The sequence below is a fragment of the Cricetulus griseus genome, chromosome X (genome assembly GCF_003668045.3).
Source record: "Cricetulus griseus strain 17A/GY chromosome X, alternate assembly CriGri-PICRH-1.0, whole genome shotgun sequence".
Lineage (NCBI taxonomy): Eukaryota > Metazoa > Chordata > Mammalia > Rodentia > Cricetidae > Cricetulus > Cricetulus griseus.
Genome location: NC_048604.1, coordinates 60,592,162 through 60,605,557, shown reverse-complemented (window position 1 = coordinate 60,605,557; position 13,396 = coordinate 60,592,162). Strand labels below are relative to the sequence as shown.

At 35.0% G+C, this 13,396-nt stretch overlaps 1 protein-coding gene across 1 annotated transcript in view; it reads right to left on the bottom strand.

Moving 5' to 3' along the window:
• Nucleotides 1-567: 567 nt before the first annotated feature.
• Rps6ka6 (ribosomal protein S6 kinase A6) overlaps nucleotides 568-13,396 on the bottom strand; it is a 91,852-nt gene continuing 79,023 nt past the window's right edge. The window contains exon 24 of the mRNA XM_035450234.1: nucleotides 568-1,446. Coding sequence (XP_035306125.1) covers nucleotides 1,398-1,446 — 49 coding nt within the window. The 3' untranslated portion in view covers nucleotides 568-1,397. The remainder of the gene's footprint in view (nucleotides 1,447-13,396) is intronic.

Genomic DNA, 13,396 nt, shown 5'->3' with positions numbered 1-13,396 from the left:
CCCATGAACTGTTCATCTTTAAAGTGGTACATAAAAATTGAACATATTTATAGGGTATCATTTATTGCTTCAATCAATTCATTAATTGTGTCAAGCTCAAATCAACATTATTCCTTTACTGTGAAAATGTTCAATCTTTCCTTTTGAAAATATATACATACTACTTGTTTTATCAATACCCCCATGTGTTGTGTTGTTTACAAGTCTTCTCCAAACTTTCCTATCATAATTTCCTTAATAATTTCTACTGTTACTTCACTGTTGGTTGACAGGTAACATATTTTTAGTAATGTGGCTTTAAATGTTTTGAGGTTTGTTTTATGGATGGAACCAATGGTCTAATTTGTATATACACTTTGGTGATACTTGAAAGGAATGTATATTCTTCAGTCTGAGGTTGGACTGTTTGTTATACAAATGTAGAGTAGATCTTGTTGACTGACAACATTGTTGAATTTGCCTATAGCCTTTACTTGTTCTGTTACATGCTGTTAGTTTTCCTGACAGTTCCAAAAATACCTGGGGATTTTTCTATAGTTAAGTTTCATTAGTTTTTATTTCTTGTGTTTTGCACTTTTATTAGTAGATGCATATTATTTGTATTTCTCCATGCAGACTGCCTCTTTTATTATAACATATTCAATGTCCAATATATATTAATATACACACATATATTTCCAATCTTTTATTTTCAACTTACACTAACATATATCATCATATCTGAAGTAAATTCTTTGTAGTATAGACAATGTATATGACTGACTGATGTTTCTAAATCAACACTGACAATCTACTAGTTGGCACATTTTACCTTCGTGGTTCTTGAAAACTGTTAAACACTGTTAGAATTTACGATTATTGTCTTTTCTTTTAATAGGCATTTTATTCATTTATTTTCACAACTTGAACACTGTTTCCCCTCGTTCCTCTCCTCCCAGTCCCTCCCCCCATTTTCCCTCTGCCTCCCCCATTGACTCCTCTTTCTATTCAGAGGGTAGGCCTCCCAAGGTTATCAACCAAATATGGCATATGAAGATGCAGAAGACTAGGAACACCCACTCACATTAAGGCAGGACAAGGAAACCCAGTAGGAAGATAAGGGTCTTAAAAGATGACAAAAGAGTCAGAGAAAGCCTCTGCTCCCACTGTTAGGAATCCCACAAGAAGACCAAGATACACAACTGTCATGTATATGTAGAGGGCTAGGTAGTCTCATGCAGGCTCCCTAGTTGTCGGTTCAGTCTCTGTGAGCTCCTATGAGCCAGGTTAGTTGATTCTGCAGATTTTCTTGTGGTGTCCTTTACACCTCTGGCCTCTACAAACCTTCCTCCCCCTCTTCCGCAGGACTCCCCGAGGTCCGCCTAACGTTTGGTTGTGGGTCTCTGCATCTGCTTCCATCAGTTGCTGGATGAAGCCTCTTTGGTGACGGTTGGGCTAGGCACCAATCTATAAGTATAGCAAAATATCATTAGGAATTATTTATTTATCTATCTATCTATCTATCTATCTATCTATCTATCTATCTATCTATCTATCTATCTATCTGTCTGTCTGTCCAGTAATGTTTGATTCTCTCCTAGGTCTCTGGGGCCTGGCTCTCCAGGCAGTATTAGGCATGGGCTCCCTCTCCTGGTGTGGATCTCAGGCTGTACCTCGCATTGGTTGAATACTCCCCCAATTTCTGAGATGCTTATAGAGCACAGCTTGTAGGCAGGACAAATTATAGGTAGGTTTTGTAGCTGGGGTGGTGTCCTAATCCTCCCACTGGAAACCTTGCCTAGTTACAGGAGATGGCCAGTTCAAGCTCCATATCCCCCACTGCCAGTAGTCTAAGCTAGGGTAACCCTCATAGACTCCTGGGAATTTCTATTGCACTAGGTTTCTAGCTCATCCCCAAGATGGCCCCCAATTCCAATTGTCTCTCCCAGTACACTCTCCCTCCATCCTTTCTCTTACCTCATCCCTCCTGTTACTGTCCCCCAAACCCTCTCCTCACCCTCAATGTCTATTTTATTCCCACTTCCCAGGGAGATGGATCCAAAGGTCCCCACTTGAGCCCTCCTTGTTACTTTGCTTCTCCGGGTCTATGGATTGTAGCATGGCTATCCTTTTGTATCTGTCTTCTTCCTACATTCTTGGATTATACATATTTTTCATAATTCCAATTTATCTATAGTGAATGTACCTCTATGTATTTTAGCAGTACCTCTATGTGCTATATTTATGTAACTTAAGATTAAGCTAATGTCATTTTAGCAGATATCATAAAGTATAGAAAATTAACCTCACAACACCAGTTTATTCTCTCCACAATTTTCTTCATTATTTTTCTCCCTAATTTTATAAATACTTGCAACAGTGTTATATTTTGCTTCAACCATAAGACATAATTTAGAACATTCAAAACCTATTGTATTCATGCCAGTTTCCTGCTTACTCTGTTTCTTCCTTCCTAGCAATCTTTAAGTGTTCATTCGACTATGTTTACCACTGCTTTGTGCATCATTTTATTCTATGCATGGCTGTTTAGATCTGACAGATAGGTATCATAGCACTGCCATCTTGCTGCTATCTTCTAATTGTCTTTTTCCATGTTCTTTGTGACTTTTTTCACATAATTTTTTTTATTGAAACCTGAATGTTTTATATTGTGAGACTCTGGATTTGATTTAAACCAGTTGTTTTTGCTGGATTTCTGACACTACTCCAGCAGAGAAAATAAAGATGTCAAAAATCCTGGTTCCTCCTTAGCCTCTACTGAAATCCAAAGAAAGGGTAATCCTCAATAGTGCTGGTTAGGAGTAAGAATTATAGCTCTTGGGCTGCTGAGATGTCCTGAGAATAAAGGCACTTGCCACCAAACCTTACAACCCCCATTCAATCACTGGGATCCATGTGGAGAAAGGAAAGAACCAACTATCACAAGCTGACTTCCATAAACACGCTATGGCACGTGTACACCCATATATGCACATATACAAAGATATACAAAGTAATGTTCTAAATGTAAAAACACCCCCACCACAAAAAAGCCACAGAACTTCTTCCAGCCCTTTATAAATATCTACCACACTGGCTAGAGAATCAGTAGGTTATGAATAGTCCATGAGTACGTAACATTCACTAACACCTAAAAGGGAGGTGGGGTTGCCTCATCACTGCTGCTTGATGGTGGAAACTATATCTTCTTTAACATTAGCCAAACACTGGGTGTGAGGTTGCCTCATTGATGCAAGATTTAAATGTTAATATAGACTTCCATCTCCCATTGTGGACCACATGGATAGTGAAATATCATTACAGATTAACAGGACATGAAAGTCTGGTCTCTCCATTCCACCTGTACTGAAAATCATCATGATAGGGATTTTGTAGTGTCTCACAGGAGAAAATCCAGACTTCCTACATGACTCTCGGTGGCATAAGGATGGACTGGCATTTATCTCTGTGGTCATCAGCTGTAGCACAGCTCTTAATGTCAAAGGCTTTCTATTCTATGAACTCCCCTTTTCCTGATACTTTGATGATACAAAGTAGGCTTTTGTTGAGATATTTGGAGTCTACCTGATATCATCTCCAATGTATTTAAAATATCTTAACTAATGATTTTCTTTGTTCTGTCAGTATAAAACTTCATCAATCTGTTACCACTCTGGAACAGATATGGGCTAACCTCAGTTTGTGCTTCCAGGCCATGGTCACTATTTTCCTTCAAAATAAAATATCCTTTATCCCATTTAATATGGGAATTGTTTTTCATAGGTTCTTGACTGTCCTTTTCCACATTTAGTTTTGCAGAAGACTCAGATGCTTCATTTAAATGACATATCATTGTCATCCCCTTACAAAGCTGAATGAGAAGAAACATTAATTTTCTGGTTTATGTTTTGTATTTCCAGAAAGATTAATTCTTCTCTGGCATGACTATTTTAATCCATTATCAATCTGCTGATGTTAATGAAAAGTCAACTACCAATTAAGACTTTTTCATCTAAAAATTATATTTGTAATACCTCTTAGGATCTGTATTGCAATTTTATGATTTTTTTCTCTCAGCTTACTTTGAATAACTGAGTAAACAAACTGAACATCTTGGGGAGGGAGTACTAGAGCACTGTCTTTTATGCATTCTTTGTTAAAGATATTAACATTAGAACATAAAAGATCTGACACAGTATCTTAGAGTTTCAAATGCTTTGACATAGCATGCCCAAAAGCAACTTGGGGGAGAAAGGGATTTATTTCACTGTATAGTTTGTCATCTATCAACCAGGGAAGACATGGAAGGAACTAAGGACAGAAACTTGGAAGCAGGAATTGGAGTAAGACTGAATTTCTGTCTTTGTTAGTGTTTCTTTCACTGTAAAAAGCTTGTACACCACAGGCTATCATTGAAGAAAATCATGGCAGGAAATGAAGAAAGGAACCCAAGAGCAGGAACTGTTATCAAGGCTACGGAGGAATGCTGCTTATTATTGGCTTGCTTCCTGTGGCTTTCTAGGCCTACTTTCTTATACCACCCATAGCCGCTTGTCCAGGAGTGTCACTGTCCACAGTATTCTGGACTCTCTCACAACATCAATCAAGCAAATGAATCACAACTTGCCACAGGTCAGCATTGTGGGGCAATTTCTCAACTGAGGTTTCTTCTAAAAGGTCTCTAACTTGTGTCAAATTGACATAAAACTAGCCAACACAAATGGACCTACTGAATGCTATCTGAACTTAATTTCAGTTACCAAATCTACAATAACACACAGAAGAACCATTGCCTGAAAGCATCATGGAATTTTGTGGGAAGAAGATATTAGGTTAAGATTCCTTTAAATGAAATTTGGAACAACGATATGAAAAAAGCATGAAAAAATTAAATAAAATAAAAGGTACCACAGGTAAATTCAATGTCATTTTAAGGAAAAGATTGTTAGGTCTACAACAATATTTACAGATGCGTTAAAATTTACATAATTTATAGGTTATAAAATCTATGTACTTACATGACACTGATCCTATCTATATTAATTATACTTATGAAACAAAGGACACTATATAGAACCAAAAGTTTATATTATATTCAAACCCAATCTAATTAAATGTGATCAAAATACATTTGTGCTTAGCCTTATACAACTTTGAATAGTCTTGAGAATCAATTGGAACACAATTCTTTGTGTGATCCTCTCTATAAAATTAAAAGCCGGTAATCAAGGTTTCACTGAATATCAATCATAACAAAACTCAGCTCACAAGAGAGTCTATGCATTGGCAGGTTCATATACCTATATAATAAAAAAGCTAGTGGCATTCCTATTATTAAATATGTGGATGACAAAGCTAATTCATAAACAATGTTATAATATACTACAGCATAGCCAACCTAACTAAAGGCATTTGTGTTGGATTCCTGAGATTACATGGAGATATAAAGAAGTAGTACAACCTTGACAGAGAATGTCACCTCTTTATGAAGATGTCAAATGTGAAGTCTCCTTTCATTAAAAACTGTGCTCCTAAAAACTCATTACTTGTCCAGGTGAAAATTTCACCTTTCAAGAGACAGAAACACAAGAAATTTGACACTCTAAATTAAACTTTGATCACCAGGGGAAAACTAGTCAGTCACATGAAAGTAGTACAAACTTTGAGAAACAGGTTTCATATCATGTTGACATTTGTGATATTGAATGAAGAAAACACTGGGATACAGTCATGCACATATTTTAGATGTAGTGAGTTATCTTAGAAAAATTCACAGATAATTTTGTCAAAATAAACTCTGAAAGAATAAAATGCAATAAATACTATACAGGAGTCATCTAAAATAATCCAAAATTAAAAAGAATAACTGAAGGGGAGATTCTAATCAACTTATGTATATAAACAAAATAGTATGCTCAAAAACTAAAGAAAATAAACATTACATTTTTAGCTGTGGGCCTAATTTGAGTTTCATACTTATAATGAATTCAACTTTTTAATCCCTTACTTCCTTCTTTCATCGTTCTCACTTTCATGCTGAAATGCAATAGAGATTTTGTTTAGCCAAGTTAGGCTAAAGTAGATTTTATTTTTAACATGCTTATTAGAAAGGGCTGGAAGATGAGGAGCACTGTGGAAGGCTGACCTCTGGACATGATATAGCTGTTACACACGTGAACTCACAGAAGCTGTGGTTACTCACATAAGACCTTCACAAAATCAAGAGCTACAAATTTCAACATGGAATACATGTGTGTGGGGGTCCTTGGGGCCCACCCCCTACTTCAAGAGTTATTGACAATTGATGGCTTCTAAGAAGTGTCCTTTTTCTTTGGTGGGGGGAAGTAACTGGTAAGTTTCTCATGCCCCAGTGGGTGACCCCACACATGTGCTTACATCACTAATTAGACTTAGTGGATTATTTTTTAAGTCATGAAGTTTGGAGCAAGATGTGAAATATGTTGGGGTGGTGCTGTAGAGGAACTGGGGGAAGTGTTAAATATGAACAAGAAAAAATTTATACAAGTATTAAATTTTAAAAAATACTTGCATTGAAGTTGGTGCTCTTGTACTTTTTTTCACTGTTGTTTTATTTAAAGGTAAGGACTATTCTACCCATTTCTTACAGAGTATCATACAAATTAAGAACTCACGGTACAGATTTCCTTAGCTAACATCTTGTTTATATTTTGTCTACCAGAATCCACCAGCTTCATACTAGAAAGGTAAAAGTAATAATGATTAAAGCATCAAAAAGAAAATAAAATACAAGTAATCCCCATGCTATATTCTATGTTCAAATAGGATTTAGCAAATTCTGGATTTGAAAACTTGAACATACCCTAAACTCAGTTGGAAAATCACCATGTTAAATCACAGGTTGGTGGATACCAGCCTCTACTTCTAGTAAGTTCCCCGATGAAATTACTGCTCCTGACAAACACTGTCTAAAAAATAGGTGCTTTCTGACATTTCTGGGAAGAATGCAAAATAGCCTAATGTCAATGGAAGGTATTTTGGCCAGCTACTTATGATGGCTAATCTCAAAAATTGTCAGTTTTATATATCTAGAATTCCCTGGGAGATAAGGGCCTGTGAACATGCCTATGTGAGCTTATTTTGACTAGGTTAACTAGAGTGAAGATATCCACTGTGGGTAGCACCATTTCCTGGACTGAGATCCTGTACTATATAAAAGGGAGACATTGAGCTGAGAATAAACATTCATTACTCTGCTTGACTGTGAATGCATATAGCCAACTGCCTCCAGTTCCTGCTGCCTGACTTTACCATGATGAGCCAACATGTCCTTTCTCTCTGAAGTTGCTTTTATTAGGGTATTTTATCACAGTAACAGGAAAAGCAACTAAGACAGAACCTATTAAATCAAGAAATCTTGGCTCTAAATTTTTATATTAGTGTAAATAATATACAAGCAGAGATATAACAACATAAAATGTGTGTATGAACTTTACTGTAACATTATTTGTGATTGCAAAACACTGGAAACTATCTGCCAAAGAATAGGAGCTTCAATAAAATACAAGAAATATACACAATGAAGAAATAAGGAGCTGAAAAAAAGAATATAAAGAATACCTGTTGTAATTCAAGAAAAGCAGCACACGAGAGAAAGACACCATGTGACAGGGTTCAAGTAGAGGGTTTTTTTTTAATTAGGTAAAGGGATCATAAAAAGAGCAAAGGGGCGAGGGAAGACTGACCTCTGGGGATGGGAGTAGCAGGAGAGGAAAGGGGAGAGAGAGAAAAGTGAGGGGGGAACAGACAGGAAGAGAAAGAAGAGAAGGATGGGAGGTGGGCAGGGCCCTTTTAAAAGGGAACATATATGCACAGGTGATGCTCTTTAGTGGCTACAGCTGAGGGCATATCCTGTCAGAACCCCAAGGAAAGGCCAGTACAGAACCCTAAATATTAATACCTATAAACTACTAATTTCCAAAATACATTAAGTGAAAAAATAAAGTGCAGGAGTACAAAGTCTGAGACCTTTGCTTACAAAGAAAGGAAACTGTGTGTTTAGTTTTATATAAAGAACACAAATCAAATCACAAACTTTCTCCATAGGCTCATGTTTTTGGTGCTTTATTTCTAGATCTTGCCCCTACCAGTGCCTAGCAGAGAGAAGTAGGAGTGGGCCTTTGAATGTCCTATTAGCTCCTGTTTCCTAATCTACCAGGATCTGAGGAGCTCTGGCATATATTTTCATTGGCACAAACTAAGCTACCTAGTCATAGATTGAAATCACTCTGAAGCTGTGAGCTTTTCCTTCTTTCAGTTGATTCTATCAGAGGTTTTGGTTACAGTGATGCGAAAGACAGTAGGTTACCTACAGGGGGGTGTATAAACCATACTGTACAGATGACACTGACGGCATGTTTAGTATACTTATCTGTGTAGTGATTCCCTTCAGAACTATGTCATTTTCTACATAGTAAAAACAAACAAACAACTAAATTAGAATGAATAGGAAAAGGAGGTTAATACAGAAACATCAGAAATAGAAATTAACTAAAAATGAAAACTATAAACACAAAAGACACAATCAGAAAAGTTAATCAAGGGACTATGTATCACCTAAAGTTCTTGGTCCTGAAGTTACATTATAAAAATAGGTGGAACTTCAGGTATTCTATAGGGAAGAGTGGGATAGTATATACATTTTATGAAGGCATACACATTTAAAAATGGTCATGCACATATGTTTATTATCTAAATTCCTATTCATGTCATAAAATATAATGATTAAAAACAACTTATGGAAGAGTTTATATTGACTTACAGTTCCAGAGGGAGGAATCCATCATGGTGTGGAAACATGGAAGCCAAGTGGTAGGAGATACTTTCTTCCAGCAAGGCTGCACCTCCCATAACCACCTCAAACAGTACCAACAAGTCTTAAAATGCCTGAGCTTATGGAGGACATTTCTCACCCAAGCTACCATGATATAGGAATGATATTGGGTAGGCAAATAGACAATAGCTGCTATTACCCTGTTTGCCCTTATATGGTGCATCACAGTCCATCAGAAATGCTCTCTTTCCAATTACAGTTCAAGTACTACATAGTTAACTACTCCTAGGAGATAGGCCTGAGAGAAAATGAGGGTTAGATCTGTTATTTCCATCTTGGAATCATATTGAGTCTGAATTTGGGTTAGTTTCAAAAGTATGTTTGAAATATGGAGGAAAAAATAGTTTCACAACAGTGATCAAGACATCAAGGCAAACTATAAATTCTCTTTGTGTGTTCAACTTAGGTATTAGCATTTGCAACCAAAAAGTTCTTACAAGTGCTATAATACAATGGCTTAAATAATTATTCTCTTTGATGATCCACCATAAGGTTGCTACTACATTCTTTTTAAAATAAGCATCCAAAAGCATCTCTTGAAAAATTAGGATGCTTGTCACATAATTACTTAATCTGTTGTTCTTTTCTCACCTCTCCTATTAGAAGCTCAGTTCTAAATTTAATGCTCAAAATTAATGGTCTGATAGTTGTAGATATTGGCATACCTCTCATTTTCACAGTTGTGTTGTAGTGTTTCAGTTTTAAAAGCCTTATTTGTCATTACTACAAAAAAAACCTTTAATCATTGTTTAAAAGATCAGCAATAGTATCTGGCACAAAAATACAGGACAAATTTGTTGAGTAAAATTGCACCTATTAATAAAGAGTGCATTTTGTTCAGAAACTGAATAATCTGTTGTCAATATGGTAGCTTATTTAAAATTTTTAAACAAGACAATATAAAATAGCTGTGTTCAGAAAATACATCCAATGTAAGAAAAAGTATAGTGCTTAATCTTTGCTTAAGCAAGAAGATCTGGGAAATGGAGGAAGGAAAGGAAGGGCTTCAAAGTGGAAGGCTGCTTTGTGCTTGGGTAGAGAAGGTTCTAGTATCCACAAAAATCCTCTGAAGGACATAAATTCAAAATTGGTCTGCTGCATTTTCAGGCAGTCTGTTGTTTCAAGTAAAAAGGATAATACTAAGGGAATCAAATTCTGGTCTGTTTCTTTTATCCCTTTCACACAGATTAAATCACACATGACAAAACTAAAACTTCCCCAGGAGTCACTGTCTAAAATTATACACTCTTTATTTTACATGAGAGTGGGAAAGCAATTTCTACAAATTCTCAAATTGACCTGAGGTGTACCCTGCTTACCTCTAAGAAGCTGAGAAAGTAAGAGGTACATGAAGATTTTGATCAGCACACAGGAACTTATGCTTTACATGTGTTCACAGTTGTTATAATGTAACATGTCATCGCTTCTTTTTCAGTTAATTTTTTTGTATTTATTCTAAGAATTGGTAAGCACTTGGAGACAAATATATTAATGGTCCCACTGCAGAAAAGCCTGTCATTTTAACTTGCAGAAAAATGAATTCTGACAAGATCTAAAGTATTGTATATTTGTATGTTTTTTCTCTTGGATTATTTCGTTTCATAAGGATATTAAATAAGAATCTTAAAGGGAAAAATATCATAGTTCTGGAAATATCAAGGAATATGCATAACCAAGCAGTATTAAACACCTGTTACATTTGGCTCCACAATTTGTATATACACATACATTCATATTCTCTCTCTCTCTCTCTCTCTCTCTCTCTCTCTCTCTCTCTCTCTCTCTCTATATATATATATATATATATATATATATATCCTTCTCCCCACTCAATGAATTGTACAATTAAGCTATGCATTTAATAAAAGCAGGGTTTTACATGCATAAATGATCAAGCAAGGTCAAGTATAAAAATGTTAGAAAGTTACAGCCTTTTTATTTAGTACCCAGGGAATGCCAGTAATTTAACATAATTTCTTGATAATTGTTGCTCACAGTTTTAACAAGAACAAAAATAAATATAACTTTATGTCCTCTTTGGCATGATGTAAATTCAAAAAAGATAGCCATTTCTTTAGCAGCACTGTGAGGAAAAAGAACACTGTAGAATGCACTACTAAATCTAACCTTACAAGATGAAAAATGTAGCACAATGAGTGAAAACATCAATGTCAAAAGGAACAGGGCCTTAAAGAATATATTTACAAAATAAATGACGGTGTAAAGCCTATACTAGTTAGGAAGATTATAGTTTATAGCAACCTGGGGACCCCCCCCCCCGATTTCAGCTTTTAGATTTTTAAATACCACTGCTCTGCTGTTGAGAAGTGCAATGACACTATAGTGAATATAAACTTCTGTATCAAAACAGTAAGTACATAAATTCCCAAGTGTTTGGGGAGTGTCAGAAAATGACTTTTTTTTAAAGAGATGGCAGTAGCAAACTATGTTTGCTTTGCATAAATCCTGGACAACACGTGACTAGCAATACTGCGCCTGTTTTGCATATACTTTCCCCCTTTATATTATAGACTTTAATGCAATATAAATTCTCATACACAAACCATGCTAGAATTTGTATATTTAATTAAAAGTTTGTGTGTAACTTTTAAAAATGGTGATTTTGTCCTAGATTGCTTTCCTGGTAGTATAAACAATTTTACTGTAGTAAGAAGAGCTTATATTTGTGATATAACGAATATTAGTTTCAGAAACAACAAATTTTAAGTGAGAAGGAAAATGCTACCTGAGCAATATTAGTTGATTAAAAGAAAAAGGCAACAAATTAGTCAAATAATGTCAATTATTAAAATGAATGCACATCAATATATTCTCCAGAATTGTGCAACATAAAATTATAAAGCATAACTACTAGTCATAACTAGACAAAGTAAAAGCAAAACAGTCATTCCCAGGAGGTGTTATCCATGATTTAAAATAGGAATACAGAACAAACCTTTACTTGGTATATGTTCAGAGACATATACTTCTGAGCGTTTAGCTAAAGAGTTATTTTTAGCTAATCAATAACTAAAGTGTATATATTTTTAATACAATATAAGCAATTCTGAATTTCTTTGTTTTAAAAGTATTTTTCTTTTTGTAACTTTCTTCATTATAATGTAAGATTCAAATTAAAATCTAAGATTCATTGTGAATCCAAGTATCCAAGGTCTCCCATATATTAGCAAAAAAGTTGAATTTTAAATGATCAAGCAATATCATTTTACACAAATTATAGAATAGACTCCATTAGATTGTAAGACTAAAAACAGGAAAACTGACACCGTGTGCATAATGGATGTTGTGAATAATCACTATTGTTGGCATTACATTCCTGCAGATAAGACAATACTTAATCATTTAAATCATCTCAGCAATCACTGAACTCAAGAAAAACTTCCTTTGTAAGCATGGAAATGAAAAAAAGACACTGACAAAATTTAAACATAACGTCAATCTGCATTCACTATGGATTGTTGCAAAACAATGTAATACAATGGATCTCTGGGTCATAAAATCTAGAAAAAGAGTCTAGAAATGTGATCCATTTTTAGTTTTCATTTGAATTCCTGTGCTTTTCCTATTAATACAATTGTGGGTTGGATAAACTACCTTATGCTATTAATGATGTATTGTGAGAAATTAAAATACAGAAAAATATGAGTTTAACAACATGTAAAGAAATGATTACCAACACCTTTCTCTCTCCATACCACTTTGTTACAGAGTATGAAACAGCTTGGAATATTTTAAGACAAATACAGAATGCATGGAAAGGAAGGAACTCCACAAATACAAAACATTTTATTGAATGACTTGACCCTGGGAACTCCTTAGTATGTAATGTTCCTTAACCTCCAAATTTCAACAATAACTGAATTTAAAATTATCCTCATTTGATGAGATTGCTTGAAATTCCTGCGACTACAAACACATTTGCTTAATAGCATTCTTCATTGGAAAATGCTAATTCTCTACTAGCTACTAATCGAAAAATGTGCATTAATTTAGTGATACAGCTTTCCTGTCAGTTTGTTAGCTGAACTCCACTGTTCTTAAAATGGAAATCTTGATTTCGGAAAAAAGAAAGAAGTAAGGTCCTTTTGGAGCACAGAATCCTTCTGAGGATTTGGCAAATCTTTATGATAAAGAACTGCTGTGATGTGATCAAGTAGGATAGTGAGGAGTTTAGAAAACCAGATGAAAGAGAAAGCATGAAATGGACAAACTGTCTTTAATTTAAAGTATAATTTTTCATCATGCCTTAAGTTGCTGTTTTTCTTCTTTCTCCTTTATATATGAAGGACCTCTTTTAATTAGGATATTACTAATCAAGTGATATGAATTTCTATGAGCAGTATTATTTTAACAAGTTTCAGTGGGGAAACTACACACCAAATACCCATTGTTAACTCTGTAGTTTTCCAAATGCAATCCCTCCAAGCTAACCAGAGATGCTATTTAAAAGGTTCTGGTATGTTTAATCATTAATAGCAAGAAATCAGAAAACAAAAACAAATAATAGTAAAAGAACAATATTTA